Raw genomic sequence first — 18,507 nt, forward strand, 5'->3', positions numbered from 1 at the left:
CTAAAATAACAGCGATAATGAAAATGCGATTTAAGAAGGCAAAAAGCAGTGGAATGCAGTTCCTTGAAAAAAACGGTACTTACAAGTGAGAGCAAAGATGTAAGTGTGTAAGGAACTGAGCCTTCATAGACCAGGTGTCCTCCAAAAGTTTTGGACTACACTTCCCATAAGCTCGAAACAGTTGGAGGACACCATGTGGTGAATGCTGTAAAGAAGAGAATTTCAGCTAAGCCTGGGGGGGGCGGTGCAGTTTATTTCCCTTTTATTTCCAGCTCCGGGTTCTGATTCCTCCTGAGCTTAGTCACAGCAGGAGCATAGCTGTCAACTTCTCCCTTTTCTTGCAGGGAATCCTATTCGGAATGAGGGAATTTCACTTAAAAAAAGGGAAACGTTGACAGCTATGAGCAGGAGTGTTTCTGAGCGCATGCAGAGTGCCTACCCCTCACTTCTGAGCCACAGCGGCAGCAGCAGATCCTAAATAAGAGGACCTTAAGGTCCATAAATAGCAACACCCTAGTGGTCCCAGGCCCTAAGGAAATTAGATTAGCTTCAACCAGAGCCAGGGCCTTTTCAGCACTGGCCCCGGCCTGGTGGAACGCTCTGCCTCATGAGACCAGGGCCCTGCAGGATCTGATTTCTTTCCGCAGGGCCTGTAAGACAAGAGTTGTTCTGCCTGGCCTTTGGCTTAGAATCAATTTGATTCCCTCCCCCTCTTTCTTTTTCCTTTCTCCTCCTGTGATGAGGCTGTATTTTAATATTTCAATGTTCAAATTTTGTATTTTAATCTTGTTTTTAAGTTGCATTCATTCAACTTGTTTTTATTATTGCTTGTTAGCCACCCTGAGCCCGACCGTGGCTGGGGAGGGTGGGGTATAAATAAAAAATATTATTATTATTATTATTATGGAAGGAAGGAAGGAAGGGCAACATCAGCTTTCCCTTCTATTTCCCACTTATTTTCAGCTCCGGATTCTGATCCCTTTGAGCTTCGCCTCAGCAGGAGTGCATCTGAGCGCGTGCAGAGGGCCTTCCTGTCGCTACTGAGCCACAGAGGAGCAGCAAATCCTGATGAAATTGCCTGGGGCGGCAGGGTACACGCCAGGAGGGAAGGGAGAATACCGCCAGACAGGGAATGCGGGCGATGCTTTCTGTCCTGCTCTTTCTCCCCGCTAAAGGGCAGAGTGCTTCTGGGCGCGTGCAGAGCGCCTTGCCGTCGATACTGAGCCGCGGCGGCAGCAGGAGCAGCAGCAGATCACGACACAGCTGGCCGACATGAGCGGGTGCAGGCAAAGAAGGGAGGGCGGGAGGGGAAACGCCAGCGATGGTCTCCGCCCCGCTCCCCTTTTGTCCGCAAACGACCCGAGCCTAGAAGGGGGACTACGGAGCCGCAATACCGCACTTCGCCGCCAGAGGGCGCAGCACAGGCGGCGCTCCCGCTCGCGCTTGCCAGCTGCACACACGTCACTGTCGGCCTCGCGAGGGAGGGGCTGAGACCCGGGCCGAGCCGGAGAATGCTCATTTGCATCCCGCCGCGACCGGCATGCCTTGCGGCCACCACCACGCGGTTCTCGCGGGCTCCGCCGGTTCGGGGCCGGTTCCGGCTGTGGCGGGGACGCCGCTTGTAGGGAGAGCGAAAGGCGTGTTCCGGAGCGCCCGGGCATCTGGAGTTTGGCCCGCAGGTGCGGGCACCGTAACCTCAGGGGCAGGCGCGCGTGCAGTGGCTGGTGCCGTGCGGCTGCAGAAGGCATACTCTGGTTTCTCTTCAGATCGTATAAATCTTTCGCCTTTTACTAAAGATTTCCGTGGAGAGGAACATTTATGAGTTTTCAACTAATTTTTTGAGGCCTTGCTTCGGCAGGGCTGTCCTATCGTGGTGCAAAAATAGAATTATTCTTTGTGTAGCTGATATGATATGCTAAAATTACTCCTGTTTCCTCATTGTTTGGAACAGGAAGCGGGCAGGTGTGTGGTCCTGAATGGGGTAACTGTGTCCCTGAAGGACCAGGTGTGCTGCCTGGGAGTCATTCTGGACTCACAGCTCTCCATGGAGGCCCATGTCAATTCTGTATCCAGCACAGCTGTCTACCAGCTCCATCTGGCACAAGCCTGAGACCACAGACTGGCCAGAGTGCTGCATGCTGTAGTTATCTCTTGCTTGGACTACTGCAATGCACTCTACGTGGCGCTACCTTTGACGGTGACTTGGAAACTACAACTAATCCAGAATGCGGCAGCTAGACCGGTGACTGGGGGCAGCCGCTGAGACCACTTAGCACCAGTCTTGAAAGACCTACATTGGCTCCCAATACGTTTCCGAGCACAATTCAAAGTCTTGGCACTGACCTCTAAAACCCTAAATGGCCTTGGTCCAGTATACCTGAAGGAGCATCTCCGCCCCCATCTTTCTGCCCGGACACTGAGGTCCAGCGCCGAGGGCCTTCTGGCAGTTCCCTCGCTGCGAGAAGCCAAGTTACAGGGAACCTGGCAGAGGGCCTTCTCGGTAGTGGCACCTGCCCTGTGGAACGCCCTCCCACCAGATGTCAAGGAAATAAACAACTATCTGACAGAACTAGTTCTTGCACGATTAAGCTGTGCGTTTAGCTAGTAATGAGACAGTCTGGGTGAGGCTCAACAACACCAAATATCAAATCTGAGCTTGTAGATCCGTACTATGGTCTCCCCAGCACCACCACACAAAAAAAGCGGTATTTGGAGCTTGTTCAGCCTTTTTTCACATCTCTCCATCGTATGGCAACCACAGGGACGGACCATGGGGTCACGAAGAGGAGGACACAACTAAACAACAACAACAATATAGCAATGGTGGAGAAGTAGAGCTTTGTGTCATCCGCATGTTGCCAGACGTAATGTCTCCTAGTCCTACCTGGATATTTATTTTATTTTATTTATTAATTTGGTATACTTCCCTTTGCCTTGTTTGATGGAGGGCTGCAAAATCAGAAGCAAGAGAAAATATGCTGGAGAGGGTAAGTGAAAGAGAAAATCCCAGCAGACTTTAGGGATGCCAAAATTATCAATCTCTTTTTTTAAAAAGGTGACAGAATGGATAGTGGAAACTATCAAGCATCTCTTTATTAGCTGCAGCCAGTGGGATCAGGTGTTAAACAGGGTTGTGTTACTGCCCCAACTCTATTCATTATTTTCATTGCCATGATCCTACACTTTCTCGAAGGGAAACTCCCCACCTGAGTAGAAATCATTTATCAAACAGATGGAAAGCTCTGCAATCTGAGCAGGATGAAAGCAAAGAGTAAGGATACCATAACTTCCACCATAGAGCTTCAGTATGCTGCTAATAATAATAATAATAATAATGATAATGATAATAATAATAATTTATTATTTATTATTTATACCCCACCCATCTGGCTGAGTTTCCCCAGCCACTCTGGGCGGCTCCCAATCAAATGTTAAAAACAGTACAGCATTAAATATTTAAAAATTCCCTAAACACGTAGTGTGCACACACTCAGAGGATGACCTCAAAACCATCCTAAATATCTTCACAAAAGCTTGCCCCATCGCTCAACATTCAAAAAAAAAAAAAATGTGCTGCACCAACAAATACAAAATAACCCCTCTACAGTGTCACAAATCCAACTTTCCACAACGGCCAACATCAATACCGAAATCCAGCATCACCTGAGCTCTGCGAGTGCAGCTTTCTCCCGATTGAAGTGCAGAGTGTTTGAGGACCAGGACATTTGCAGGGAAACCAAAATGCTTGTTTAGAAAGCTATTGTACTACCAACCTTACTGTATGCTTGTGAAACATGGACCACTTATAAACACCATCTCCAACCCCTCGAAAGATTCCAATAGTGGAGTCTCAAAAAATTGTTACGCATCACTTGGGAAGACAGGCAAACTAATGCCAGTGTACTGGAAGAAGCAAAGATCACCAGTGTCAAAGCAATGATTCTTCAACATCGACTTCCTTGGAATGGTCATGCCCGATTATTGTCTTCCAAAGCAACTACTCTATTCCGAACTTAAAAAAGGAAAGCGTAATGCTGGTGGTCAACAAAAACGGTTTACAGACTCTCTAAAAGCAAATCTAAAAAAATGTAGTATAATCACCAACAGTTAGGAAACACTGGCCTTTGAGTGCTCCAATTGGAAGATAGTATTTACCAAAGGCATCGTGGACTTTGTCGGAAACCTATGTCCCCACTGTGGAAGGACTTGTGGTTCCAGAACTGGCCTCCAGTCACTTACTGTTAAGACCATATTCAAGAAAAACAATCTTACTCGACTAATAATAATAATTTATTTATACCCCACCCATCTGGCTGGGTTTCCCCAGCCACTCTGGGCGGCTTCCAACAAAATATTAAAATACAATAGTCTGTCAAACATTAAATGCTTCCCTAAACAGGGCTGCCTTCAGGTGTCTTCTAAAAGTCAGATAGTTGTTTATTTCCTTGACATTTGGTGGGAGGGCGTTCCACAGGGCGGGTGCCACCACCGAGAAGGCCCTCTGCCAGGTTTCCTGTAACTTGGCTTCTCGCAGCGAGGGAACTGCCAGAAGGCCCTCGGTGCTGGACCTCAGTGTCCGGGCAGAAAGATGGGGGCGGAGATGCTTCTTCAGGTATACTGGACCGAGGCCATTTAGGGTTTTAGAGGTCAGCGCCAAGACTTTGAATTGTGCTCGGAAACGTATTGGGAGCCAATGTAGGTCTTTCAAGACCAGTGTTAAGTGGTCTCAGCGTCTGCCCCCAGTCACCGGTCTAGCTGCTGCATTCTGGATTAGTTGTAGTTTCCGAGTCACCCTCAAAGGTAGCCCCACATAGAGCGCATTGCAGTAGTCCAAGTAAGAGATAACTACAGCATGCAGCACCCTGGCCAGACAGTCTGTGATCTCAGGTTTGTGCCAGATGGAGCTGATAGACAGCTGCGCTGGATACAGAACTGACCTGCGCCTCCATGGACAGCTGTGAGTCCAGAATGACTCCCAGGCAGCACACGTGGTCCTTCAGGGGCACAGTTACCCCATTCAGGACCACACACCTGCCCACTTTCTGTCGCAAAGAATGAGGAAACAGGAGCAATATTAGCATATCATATCAGCTACACAAAGAATAATTCTATTTTTGCACCACGATAGGACAGCCCTGCCGAAGCAAGACCTCAAAAAATTAGTTGAAAACTCATAAATGTTCCTCTCCACGGAAATCTTTAGTAAAAGGCGAAAGATTTATACGATCTGAAGAGAAACCAGAGTATGCCTTCTGCAGCCGCACGGCACCAGCCACCGCACGCGCGCCTGCCCCTGAGGTTACGGTGCCCTCGCCTGCGGGCCAAACTCGAGATGCCCGGGCGCCCCGGAACATGCCTTTCGCTCTCCCTACAAGCGGCGTCCTCGCCACAGGCGGAACCGGCCCCGAACCGCCGGAGCCCGCGAGAACCGCGTGGTGGTGGCCGCAAGGCACGCCGGTCGCGGCGGGATGCAAATGAGCATTCTCCGGCTCGGCCCGGGTCTCAGCCCCTCCCTCGCGAGGCCGACATTGTAGTGTGTGCAGCTGGCAAGCGCGAGCAAGAGCGCCGCCTGTGCTGCGCCCTCTGGCGGCGAAGTGCGGTTTTGCGGCTCCGTAGGCCCTCTTCTAGTCTCGGGTCATTTGCGACAAAAGGGGAGCGGGGCGGAGACCATCGCTGGCGTTTCCCCTCCCGCCCTCCCTTCTTTGCCTGCACCCGCTCATGTCGGCCAGCTGTGTCGTGATCTGCTGCTGCTCCTGCTGCCGCCGGGGCTCAGTATCGACGGCAAGGCGCTCTGCACGCGCCCAGAAGCACTCTGCCCTTTGGCGGGGAGAAAGAGCAGGGCAGAAAGCATCGCCCGCATTCCCTGTCTGGCGGTATTCTCCCTTCCCTCCTGGCATGCACCCTGCCGTCCCAGGCAATTTAATCAGGATTTGCTGCTCCTCTGTGGCTCAGTAGCGACAGGAAGGCCCTCTGCACGCGCTCAGATGCACTCCTGCTGCGCCGAAGCTCAAAGGCATCAGAATCCGGAGCTGAAAATAAGTGGGAAATAGAAGGGAAATAAACTGCACCAGCATCCAGCGTTAGCTGAAATTTGGGTCGGTGCGGGGGCGTGTTGGATTGGGAAACACCTGCATCCCAACTTTCTCCTGGTCTTCCCCAGACTCGTCTCCGGCACACGCCCCCTTTTCAGGCCTGGAGCTCTGACGTCATCAGGCCCTGGGAGTTTCCACATCACGTGCAGGGGAAATCCTACATGAGATCCTCTCTCTGCTCTTGAGGAGGAAGATCCCATGCATCTTCCTTTAGCCTCCGGGAGAACCTCGTGTTGGGTTACTTTTGGGAAGAAAGAATTCACATCAAAACAATAGAGGAGGAAGAAAGGTTGTTTTCTGCTGCTCCAGAGAAGCGGAAACGGAGCAATGGATCCAAACTACAAGAAAGAAGATTCCACCTAAACATTAGGAAGAACTTCCTGACAGTAAGAGCTGTTCGACAGTGGAATTTGCTGCCAAGGAGTGTGGTGGAGTCTCCTTCTTTGGAGGTCTTTAAGCAGAGGCTAATAATAATAATAATAATAATAATAATAAATTTTATTTATATCCCGCCCTCCCCAGCCGAAGCCGGGCTCAGGGCGGCTAACAACAATTAAATAATCAAACAATCAAATAATCCAACATTCTAAAAACATTCCATTATAAAAATTAATTAAAATCAAATTAATGGCAACCGTTAAGCAAAATTCTGTGCAGGTTGCCAGAGGAGGGAGTCAGGCTGGGCCCTGACCAAAGGCCTGGTGGAACAACTCTGTCTTGCAGGCTCTGCGGAAAGATGTCAGGTCCCGCAGGGCCCTAGTCTCTTGTGACAGAGCGTTCCACCAGATTGGAGCCGCAGCCGAAAAAGCCCTGGCTCTAGTTGAGGCCAGCCTAACCTCTCTGAGGCCTGGGACCTTCAGGATGTTTTTATTTGAAGAGCGTAGGTTTCTCTGTGGGGCATACCAGGAGAGGCGGTCCCGTAGGCTTGACAACCATATGTCAGGAGTGCTCTGATGGTGTTTCCTGCTTGGCAGGGGGTTGGACTCGATGGCCCTTGTGGTCTCTTCCAACTCTATGATTCTATGAATAGAAGTGATGAAGGAGACTTCTGAAGTTATTATTATTTCCTATTAGGATTTGCATACATACCCTTCACCCGAAGATTCCAGGGCAGATCGCAACAGAAAAATACAAAATGAGAATAGAAACAAAAACAAACAAACCACCCCCTTACCACAAACACGTTTTTTAAAACCATAAAATGTTAATCAGACCAATGCTTGTTTTTTTCCAGGCACGGAGCCACCACAGAAAAGGCCTGTTTGGATTCAAGGTGTGAAACCAGGTATGGCAAGAGACATTTTGGCACCTGAGGCTAACCACAAAACGGGGTCCTCCTTCCCACTAGGGAAGAAGGGGTAAGTGAAGATCTACAATCAGAAATGGGGGACAGATCTGCATCGAGATCCGCTGTCCCTGTGGATCCCGCCAACTGAGGCAGTCGCCTCACTTTGCCTCATGGGTGGGCCGGTCCTGGTGTGGGTGTCACACACCTATGAAATGCTCTCCCCAGGGCAGGGGTCTGCAACCTTTAAGACAAAAAGAGCCACTTTTTCCGAAGAAAAAAAAAAAGGGAGCCGCAAAACTCGTCATTATAAAAGTAACTTTTTTGTCACTTTTTTATTATTTCTTTGTTTGACCCCTCAGAATTACTCCTCCTCATGGAAATAAACGTTAAATTAACAAGTTACCTTTTTGTGTGTGTGTGTTCTTCACTTCCCTTCAAAACAGTGACCAGCGTACATGCCCCCTTTCAATGAAGTGACCAGCGTACATGCCCCTTACAATATAGTGGGCGGGCGGGAAGGTGACGTCGGGACGGTGCGTGACTAACTCACGCACCGCCCCCATGCGACATCACAGCCAGTACAGCGCCCGCCACAGTGGGGAGTGTCGGGACGCACAATGCGCCTCCTCCCCTCGCTAGTATCCGCCCTGGAGCCGCGGCAAAGGTGTAAAAGAGCCACATCTGGCTCCGGAGCCACGGGTTGCAGACCCCTGCTCCAGGGAGACTCGCTTGGCACCATTGTTGTAGATCTTCAGGCGCCAGGCAAAAACATTCCTCTTTCGCCAGGCCTTTGGCTGTTAACTTTCTGTGTGTCTTGCAGGTGCCCACTTTCCCGGGCCATCGCTGTCGGGGTCGTATAGCAGCGGCTTCTGGCGAGACCTCACAAGAATTCCCAGAGATCTTGCTAGATCTCACGCAAGCGTCTGAGCAAGGCTTTGGCAGCGTTGGCACGGTCCCATGCCTCCCCGCTTAGCCCATCTCCCAAAGGCTGACTCAGACGCTGAGAAGCCACGAGGTGTCAGGATTTGCATCCGGAGCCCCAGTCTCGGAGAAGGGAATCCGCGCGTTCTCTTTCTCTTTCACCACCTCCTCCTTCCTCTTCTGTTGAAGGAACAACAACAGGGCAGGGCAAGAGACAGGTTATTGCTCTCTCTCTCGTTCTCTCGTTCTTCCTTATAAAGAGGAAGTGGGGAAGGTTTTTCTCGCAAAGCCTCCTTGGCAGCCTCCACCTGATCTGCTGCAGATAAAAGGCAACTCCGCAAAGGTTTTCCCAAGGTTCACCCGCGGAGGTTTGTAGCAGGCGATGGGCCTTTGAAAAGGATTTGCGGCCAGAACGAATCTGGATTTCTGCAGTGTGTGGTGGGGGTGATTTTCTACAAAGGCATAAGATTTCACCCACACAGGCCATTAATCTGCTCCAGCCTTCAGCTTGCCTGCCTTGACACCATGAGTTCCAAGCCTGCACCACCGTGGAGAGCCAGGAGTTGTCTTTACACCAGTCTGTGGGACTTCAAAGCCATGACCGAGACAGAACTGAGCTTCCGGGCTGGAGATCTCTTCCAAGTGATTGAGAAGAAAGGAGAGTGGTGGTGGGCCAAGAAGCTGGATCCGTCCCGGACGGGTTTTGAGGAAGGCTATGTGCCTTACAACTACTTGGCGAAGCAGGAGACTATGGAGGCAGAGCCGTAAGTACAGGTCTGCAAATATCCCCAGCCAGTTTTAAAAGTGTTAAAAATGCAGCATAGAGATGAAATCTGGGCATTGAGTGCTTTGGAATTAGGGTCCCCACAATACCTTGACTTAATGTGGATTGAGAATCCCTTTGTCCTTCCCCAAAATGTCTATTAGGCTTAATAGGAATGGAAATAAAAATGGGAGGCCAAAATCTGTTCATGTATGCTACGGCCGCTGCAAGAACCCTCCTGGCCCAAAGATGGAAAATACAAGACATACCAGCCATCCAGGAGTGGCAGGTGAAGTTGACAGAATATGCAGAACTTGCCAAATTGTCAGGGAGGATCCGGGACCAGGAAGATAAAAGATACCAAAATAATTGGAGTAAATTTATTGAATATTTAAAGGAGAATTGTAAAGAGGTCAAGACACTAGCAGGATTGACATAATACCTTCAATGTATAATAGTACTATTGTGAGAATGAGGTGCGCGATAGAAAGGGGTTAAATATACCAATTGCAGGGGGGGGGGAGTTGCGACTCAGCAGAGTCACAGGGAATGTATGGTATTAATATGGTCTGTTGGAAAAGAACATGTAAGGAAAACAATAAAAAATTACTTGGGGAAAAAAAGAGAATCCCTTTGTCCTACAATTTCCCCTTGCTTTCTCCTCCAGCAAGCGCTGCACAACACTTTCTGCTCCCTAAGCCCAGAGGTTCCCCATGCTTTGAAAATCTGATTTGGGGAGATCCATCAGTGGCCCAGGGAATTTGGAAAGAGTGCTGGGCAGCAGAAGTTGGGGGAGAAAGCAATATGGATGAGGGGAAATTAAAAAGACGCACACGAGAGGTTTACAACCTGCATTAATCCGAGATGTGGACAGGCACTTAACCCACATCCCGATTCTGGGACCGCAAAAGCCAGATTGATTTGATATGCGGATTTGTTGGATTCATTTGATTTCACATGCAAAACAAAAAACAGGTGCATTCCCTCTTCTACTTTGGCAGAGCCGTGTGTGGAGACGGTGAAGCACAGGAGGAGACTGCAATTTCACCCATACATTATCTCCTGTCTTCATTCCAGCCTTGAAGGATTGCTTTATTGTTGTTGTTGTTGTTGTTTAGTCGTTTAGTCGTGTTCGACTCTTCGTGACCCCATGGACCAGAGCACGCCAGGCACTTCTGTCTTCCACTGCCTCCCGCAGCTTGGTCAAACTCATGTTCATAGGTTCGAGAACACTGTCCAACCATCTCGTCCTCTGTCGTCCCCTTCTCCTTGTGCCCTCCATCCTTCCCAACATCAGGGTCTTTTCCAGGGAGTCTTCTCTTCTCATGAGGTGGCCAAAGTACTGGAGCCTCAGCTTCAGGATCTGTCCTTCCAGTGAGCACTCAGGGCTGATTTCCTTAAGAATGGAGAGGTTTGATCTTCTTGCAGTCCATGGGACTCTCAAGTGTCTCCTCCAGCACCATAATTCAAAAGCATCAATTCTTCGGCGATCAGCCTTCTTTATGCTCCAGCTCTCACTTCCATACATCACTACTGGGAAAACCATAGCTTTAACTATACGGGCCTTTGTTGGCAAGGTGATGTCTCTGCTTTTGTAAGAAATGTAGGATTGCTTACTATAACTTTAAAAAGGTAAAGGTACCCCTGCCCGTTCGGGCGAGTCTTGCCAGACTCTAGGGTTGTGCGCCCATCTCACTCAAAGAGGCCGGGGGCCAGCGCTGTCCGTAGACACTTCCGGGTCACGTGGCCAGCTGCATCTGGCGAGCCAGCGCAGCACACAGAACGCCATTTACCTTCCCGCTAGTAAGCGGTCCCTATTTATCTACTTGCACCCGAAGGTACTTTCGAACTGCTAGGTTGGCAGGCGCTGGGACCGAGCGACGGGAGCGCACCCCGCCACGGGGATTCGAACCGCCGACCTTTCGATCGGCAAGTCCTAGGCTTGGAGGCTTTAACCTACAGCGCCACCCGTGTCCCACTATAACTTTAAGGCTTGCCTTTTCAGGCAAAGGTGGAAAAAAGCTTGCTCTAAAAGCAGGGTTGGAAATAAAGCTGCGGCCGCTCCCAGGGATGTGGATTCTGCGCCTGCTTTTGTGCTGGAGGTTGCAGAATTTGCTGCATGCCGTGCATAGGAAAACAATGGACTTCACTTTCTTAAGAAGAGAGGGCTATTGAAGGCTGCTAGCCACGATGACTCTGTAGTACGAGGAAGTAATATTTCTGAATGCCTGTTCCTGGAATCCGCAGGAGGAGAGAGAGGGCATTTGTGCTCAGTTCCTGCTTCTGACATCTGGGTGGCTGCTGTGAGCACAGGATGGTGGAATAAATGGGACCATCGGCCTGTCCAGCAGACTCTTCCCATATTTCTGCATGTCCCCAGTACTGGATTTGCCTTTTTGGACCACACCTGCACATTGAACCACAGAGCTGGGAAGGAGGAAAAAGCTCTCCAATGCAACTGCCTGTGGTTCAGGCTTTTCGTTTTTAAAATGTCTGTGCCCCTCAATCATACTGTTATCTCTTTTTTTCAATAAAACAATTCCTTCCAGTAGCACCTTAGAGACCAACCAAGTTAGTTACAGTCATACCTCAGGTTACAGACGCTTCAGGTTGTGTTTTTTCGGGTTACGGACCCGCTGAAACCCAGAAGTACCAGAGCGGGTTATTTCTGGGTTTCGGGGGTTGCGCATGCGCAGAAGCACCAAATCGCAACCGGCGCATGCACAGATGCACCGCTGTGGGTTGCAAACGTGCATCCCGCACGGATCACGTTCACAACCCAAGCACCTACTGTATTGGTATGAGCTTTCGTGTGCATGCATACTTCTTCACATACACTGAAACAGAAGTCACCAGACCCTTATATACAGTGAGAGGGTGGGGAGGTGTATTACTGAGAAGGGTGGTGGGAATGGGTGATTGGCTGATAGGTGTAGTAAAAGTGTTGGACTGTTATATAATAATAATAATAATAATAATAATAATAATAATGATAATGATAATAATAATATATTGTTATTTATACCCCGCCAATCTGGCTGAGTTCCCCCAGCCACTCTGGGCGGCTCCCAATCGAGTGTTAAAAACAATACAGCATTAAATATTAAAAACTTCCCTAAACAGGGCTGCCTTCAGATGTCTTTTAAAGATAGGATAGCTGCTTATTTCCTTCACATCTGAAGGGAGGGCGTTCCACAGGGCGGGTGCCACTACCAAGAAGGCCCTCTGCCTGGTTCCCTGTAGCTTTGCTTCTCGCAGTGAGGGAACCGCCAGAAGGCCCTTGGCGCTGGATCTCAGGGTCCGGGCTGAACGATTGGGGTGGAGACACTCCTTCAGGTATACAGGACCGAGGCCGTTGTTAATGACTGCAATTGGTCTTACAGGAAAAATCAAGGGGTGAGATGGCTAAAAATAGCTTTATTGTGTATAATGAGATAAGAATCCAATGTCCCTATTCAGACCAGGTCTCTCCATGGTTTTAAGTTTGGTAATAAGTTGCAATTCAGCAACTTCTCTTTCCAGTCTATTTCTGAAATTCTTTTGTAATAGGACAGCTACTTTCAGTTCTTGTATAGAATGTCCTGGGAGACTGAAGTGTTCTCCTACTAGTTTCTCTGTCTTGTGGTTCCTGATATCAGGTTTATGTCCATTTCTCCTTTGGTGTAGGGTTTGGCAGAGCAAATGCAGAGCTATGCCCTATCCTAACAAGCAGTTACCTTTCGATGCATTGCCATAAAATTACTGTTTCTCGTTTCTATGACCTCGTTGGGAGTTGCTCTACCGCTGAACTGCAACCCTTCTTCCTTGAAAGGAAAGCAATTTTAAAAAATTGTTCCTTCTGTAGGTGGTTCTTTGGGCAGATTTCCCGTTCTGAAACAGTCCACCGGCTGATGTCAGAAGAGAATATGGTCGGGGCCTTCCTAATCCGTATCAGCGAGAAAAAGGGGGCTGAGTATGTTTTGTCAGGTAAGTGTTTTTCACTTCCTACCTTTCCGACTTGAGTGACCAGCTGCAAAGGAGAAGACACTCCTAGTAATTTTCTTATAGAGCTGGGTTTTCATTTTAATAATAATAATAATAATTTATTATTTGTACCCCGCCCATCTGGCTGGGTTTCCCCAGCCACTCTGGGCGGCTTCCAACAAAGATGAAAAATACACTAAAATGTCACATATTAAAAACTTCCCTGAACAGGGCTGCCTTCAGATGTCTTCTGAATGTCAGGTAGTTGTTTATCTCTTTGACATCTGATGGGAGGGCGTTCCACAGGGCAGGCGCCACTACCGAGAAGGCCCTCTGCCTGGTTCCCTGTAACTTGGCCTCTCGCAGTGAGGGAACCTCCAGAAGGCCCTCGGAGCTGGACCTCAGTGTCCGGGCAGAACGATGGGGGTGGAGACGCTCCTTCAGATATACTGGACTGAGGCCATTAAACGTATATATTGCTCGCCACTGCAAGAAGCCCTGCAGCGATTTACGCCAGAGACATCGGCAATAAGATTTCTGCTAACCGTTCATTACTACCATTTCTTGGTGATTCTTCTGCCACGGCAGCTTACAAGTTTTAATATAGAATGGAACAGAATAGGAATCCTCATAAACAGGCCAGAGTAGGCTGTCGAAAATCCAGCATAAAACAAAGGCAAAACGGAAATGAAAAACGAAACAAAGACCTGGTCATTTTTAAAAGAAAAGTTGTCATCCAAAAGTTGCCCAAAAGAAATTAACAATGGTGTCGGGGTGAAACTCCTTGTGCGAGGAGTTCCAAAGATCAGATTCTATGGTGGAATAGACAACCTTTTTCAACCCTTTTTAGCCGTGGGCCGGACTATATTGGTGGTGGTGGGGGGGGAGAATGAACAAATTCCTTTGCCCCACAAATACAGTGGTACCTCGGGTTAAGTACTTAATTCGTTCTGGAGGTCTGTTCTTAACCTGAAACTGTTCTTAACCTGAAACGCCCCTTTAGCTAATGGGGCTTCCCGCTGCCGCTGCACTGCTGCTGCGCGATTTCTGTTCTCATCCTGAAGCAAAGTTCTTAACCCGAGGTAATATTTCTGGGTTAGCAGAGTCTGTAACCTGAAGCGTCTTTAACCTGAGGTACCACTGTAACCCAGAGATGCATTTTAAATAAAAGGACACATTCTACTCATGTCAAAACACGCTGATTCACGGACCGTGGAAGGGGCAGATTTAGAAGGCGATTGGGCCGCATCCGGCCTCCGGGCCTTAGGTTGCCTACCCCCGGAATAGTCCCTGTCTCCTATGACCTAGTCCTAGCAGGTCCTCTGAGGGCAATCTCAACATCTGGGCAGGTTTATTCTGGAGCAGAAGGTCCTCTAAGCAACTTGTTTCCAGGTTGTTTAATCCTAGAATTGTAGAGTTGGAAAGGACCCTGAGGGTCATTTAGTCCAACCCCGTGCAATGCAGGGTTTAATAATAATAATAATAATAATAATAATAATAATAATTTATTATTTGTACCCCGCCCATCTGGCTGGGTTTCCCCAGCCACTTTGGGCCGCTTCCAACAAAGATTAAAAATACATTAAAATGTCACACATTAAAAACTTCCCTGAACAGGGCTGCCTTCAGATGTCTTCTAAATGTCAGGTAGTTGTTTATCTCTTTGACATCTGATGGAAGGGCGTTCCACAGGGCGGGCGCCACTACCGAGAAGGCCCTCTGCTTCCCTGTAACTTGGCCTCTCGCAGTGAGGGAACCGCCAGAAGGCCCTCGGACCTGGACCTCAGTGTCCGGGCAGAACGATGGGGGTGGAGACGCTCCTTCAGGTATACTGGACCGAGGCCATTTAGGGCTTTAAAGGTCAGCACCAACACTTTGAATTGTGCTCAGAAACGTACTGGGAGCCAATGTAGGTCTTTCAAGACTGGTGTTCTGTGGTCTTGGCAGCCGCTCCCAGTCACCAGTCTGGCTGCTGCATTAAAATGTCAAAAAGCCCAAAGCCTCTCCCACACTCGGGTATGAAGCACAGCAGATCCTGTCCTGAACAGAACCGTGGGGGGGATGGCAGCTTGCCCAGTTTTCACCAGGGCACTTACGGGAACAGGAAGATAACAACCTGTAATGATTTGGGAGTTCCCCCTTCTTCCCCTCCCCTTTCTGTATTCTTCCCTCTTTCTCTGACTCTCCTTTCCGTGATTTAACAGTCCGAGATGAGTCACTGGTGAGGCACTACAAGATTTTACGCAACGACCAGGGAGCTTACTACATGAACGCCACACGAACCTTCCCAGATCTGCACTCCCTGGTCGAGTATTACAAAGAGAAAGCGCTCACCCACGGGCTGAGGCTCTTGACCCCGTGCTACAAGGTAAGTCCAAATTTGCAACTGCAGATGCATTTGGCCGGCCCCGCTTAGCAAACGGAAGTGAGCATGAGAAGGTCAAATGTCCTTTAATGACCTAACACCTTGTTCTCCATGTCTTCTGTTGTTTTTTTTTAAAGATATTTATTGAGATTTCAACATATTACAAAAATTAGAAAGAATAAAAAAGAATAAAAAGAAAAAGAAAATACAAAATAAAAACAGTTAAAAACAAATCAGTTTTTCCATATCTTATCTTTCATTTACTTGTTTCCCTGACCTCCTCACACCTCCCTTTCTTGTATTCCAGTTCAGTTGGTTAATTCAGCAAATCCTTTTCCTCTTTAATTTTATCTTAATCTTTTATCTTAATATATTATAGCTTTAGATTATCACCTGTTAACAATCCATTTTTACATGTTCCTTAACATTGCTGCTAAAAAAACCCACTTAACTTCAACCCAACATCATTCTAACATTCATTAATTTTGCAGTGTTTCTGTAAATAGTCTTTAAATTTCTTCCAATCTTCTTCCACTGACTCTTCTCCCTGTTCTCCATGTCTTCTGAATGGCATCTCCCGAAAAGAAATTCAACCTGTATTTTAAAGCCGTCTGGCATCTTCCCATATGAACCTACCCAGACCCCGAGATCATAACCCAAGGCCCTTCCGTATGTGCCGCCTCCTCGAGAGGTCCGGAGGGTGGCAACATGAGAACGGGGCCTTCTCTGCGGTGGCTCCCCATCTATAGAATGCTCTCCCCAGGGACGTTTGCCTGGCGCCTTCATTATACAGTGGTACCTCAGGTTACAGATGCTCCAGGTTACAGACCCTGCTAACCCAGAAATAGTACCTCGGGTTAAGAACTTTACCTCAGGATGAGAACAGAAATTGTGCGGTGGCGGCGGGAGGCCCCATTAGCTAAAGTGGTGCCTCAGGTTAAGAATAGTTTCAAGTTAAGAACGGACCTCCAGAACGAATTACGTTCTTGACCCGAGGTACCACGTTCCTTTTTAACCAGGCCTTTGGTTGATCTCATTGACATCCAACACCCTTTCAGAATGTGGCTTGGGGGGCGGGGAGGGCATTATTGAGTTACAGTGGTACCTCGGGGTAAGTACTTAATTCGTTCCAGAGGTCCGTTCTTAACCTGAAACTGTTCTTAACCTGAAGCACCACTTTAGCTAATGGGGCCTCCTGCTGCCGCCGCACTCCCGCTGCATGATTTCTGTTCTCATCCTGAAGCAAAGTTCTTAACCCTAGGTACTATTTCTGGGTTAGCGGCGTCTGTAACCTGAAGCATCTGTAACCTGAGGTACCACTGTACTGTTTTTGGTTTGATTTTATATGTTGTGGTCTTGTTGCGAACTGCCCTGAGACCTCCTGGTACAGTGGTGCCCCGCAAGACGAATGCCTCGCAAGACGGAAAACCCGCAAGACGAAAGGGTTTTCCGTTTGCAGAGGCGCTTCGCAAGACGAATTTCCCTATGGGCTTGCTTCGCAAGACGAAAATTGACGAAAAATTTTGAATTTTTTTTCCGCTCCAAAACCCCTTTTTCTGAAGCGCTAAGCTGCTAAAAGCATTTTAGCAGCAAAACCGCTAATCCCTTAAGCCTTAAAAGCCGTTTTTAGCCCTTAAACCGTCAATAGCGCTAATAGCGCTAATCCGCCAATGGGCTTGCTTCGCAAGACGAAAAAACCGCAAGACGAAAAGACTCGCGGAACGGATTCTTTTCGTCTTGCGAGGCACCACTGTATAGGGCGGTGTATAAGTTGAATAAATAATAATAATAATAATAATAATAATCAAAATTTTATCTAAATTCTACAATTTATCAATTTCTAACATTCACCAGCTCTAGCGGCTATGGGTGCCCGTTCACCCCAAAACTCTGTCACCCTGGGTCTGTAACCGTAAGGTGAAACCAACAGTTCACAGAAAAATGGCCATCAGTCATGGATGCTTTAGCTGAAAGTCCTGCAAGCAGGCAGTAGGGTGAGATGATTCTTGGAATAACTTCCAACTCAATTGTTCTAAGAACTTGAGCAGAAAAGTTTTGGAAGTCTTTAGGGTTACTGTTATGTATTGAAGTTCTCACCCTGGGCCAGCAGGGGGATACTGTAGATGGTTATGCAAATAAGGGACGTTCAGTGATTGGATAGTTTTAGAAAGTTGCTACAGTTACGTTGTAGTGGAGCTCTATATAAGCAGGCTGACTGAACCCTTCAGTTCAGTTCTGTTCTGGCCTCTGAATAAACAAGAGCTGTTTGAAGAATCGCTGTGTCGTCTGATATGTTCACCCACAACTTAACAGTTACACTGGTCCTCTGGGTGAACCTTAGGTAACAAAGGCTTGCCATTTCTTTTCTTTTGACTCCAGCAAGAGCCCACGGCGATGCCACACTGGGACGACTGGGAAAGGCCAAAGGAAGAGTTCCGCCTTGCCCGGAAACTGGGCGCAGGTTACTTTGGGGAAGTCTATGAAGGATACTGGAAGGACAGAGTCAGAGTTGCGATCAAAGTGCTCCCCAGAGGTGAGAGTTCAGCTTCGCACAAGACCAAAGGAAGCTGCCTTTATCATGCCAGGTCAATGTTGAAGAGGCCTTGGAATCATCAGCTGGTCCAAAGAGAAGCCGCCAGATTAGTGATTGGGCTTCCTTGTTGTTGTTAATATGCAGCCCATCTGACTGTGTTGCACCCAGCCAATCTGGGTGGCTCCCAACAAAATATTAAAAACACAATAAAACCTCAAACGTGAAAATATTCCTATTCACCCTTCTTCAGCCAGGGAAGTAAGGAAAAAATATACCGTATTTTTTGCTCTATAAGACTCACTTTTTCCCTCCTAAAAAGTAAGGGGACATGTGTGTGCGTCTTATGGAGCAAATACAGGCTGCACAGCTATCCCAGAAGCCAGAACAGCAAGAGGGATTGCAGCTTTCACTGCGCTGTTCTTGCTGTTCTGGCTTCTGAGATTCAGAATATTTTTCTTCTTGTTTTCCTCCTTCAAAAACTAGGTGCGTCTTGTGGTCTGGTGCATCTTATAGAGCGAAAAATACGGTGTATTCCTAAATTGCCTCTTGGCAATACAAAGTTTTCAGACCTTGAAAAGGCTC

General features: G+C 48.1%; 1 protein-coding gene across 2 annotated transcripts in view; it reads left to right on the forward strand.

Moving 5' to 3' along the window:
* Positions 1-7,150: 7,150 nt before the first annotated feature.
* The window catches only part of PTK6 (protein tyrosine kinase 6), a 736,207-nt gene continuing 724,850 nt past the window's right edge, over positions 7,151-18,507 (forward strand). The window contains exons 1-5 of one of the 2 annotated variants that reach the window (XM_083447494.1): positions 7,151-7,450; positions 8,802-9,065; positions 12,909-13,030; positions 15,232-15,395; positions 17,772-17,925. In XM_083447494.1, coding sequence (XP_083303620.1) covers positions 7,380-7,450; positions 8,802-9,065; positions 12,909-13,030; positions 15,232-15,395; positions 17,772-17,925 — 775 coding nt within the window. In that variant the 5' untranslated portion in view covers positions 7,151-7,379. Of the gene's footprint in view, positions 7,451-8,200; positions 9,066-12,908; positions 13,031-15,231; positions 15,396-17,771; positions 17,926-18,507 lie in introns of both variants that reach the window. The other variant, XM_083447495.1, reaches the window with a different exon arrangement.

The sequence above is a fragment of the Podarcis tiliguerta genome, assembly GCF_965153285.1.
Source record: "Podarcis tiliguerta genome assembly, chromosome: 6".
In the NCBI taxonomy this organism is placed as follows: domain Eukaryota; kingdom Metazoa; phylum Chordata; class Lepidosauria; order Squamata; family Lacertidae; genus Podarcis; species Podarcis tiliguerta.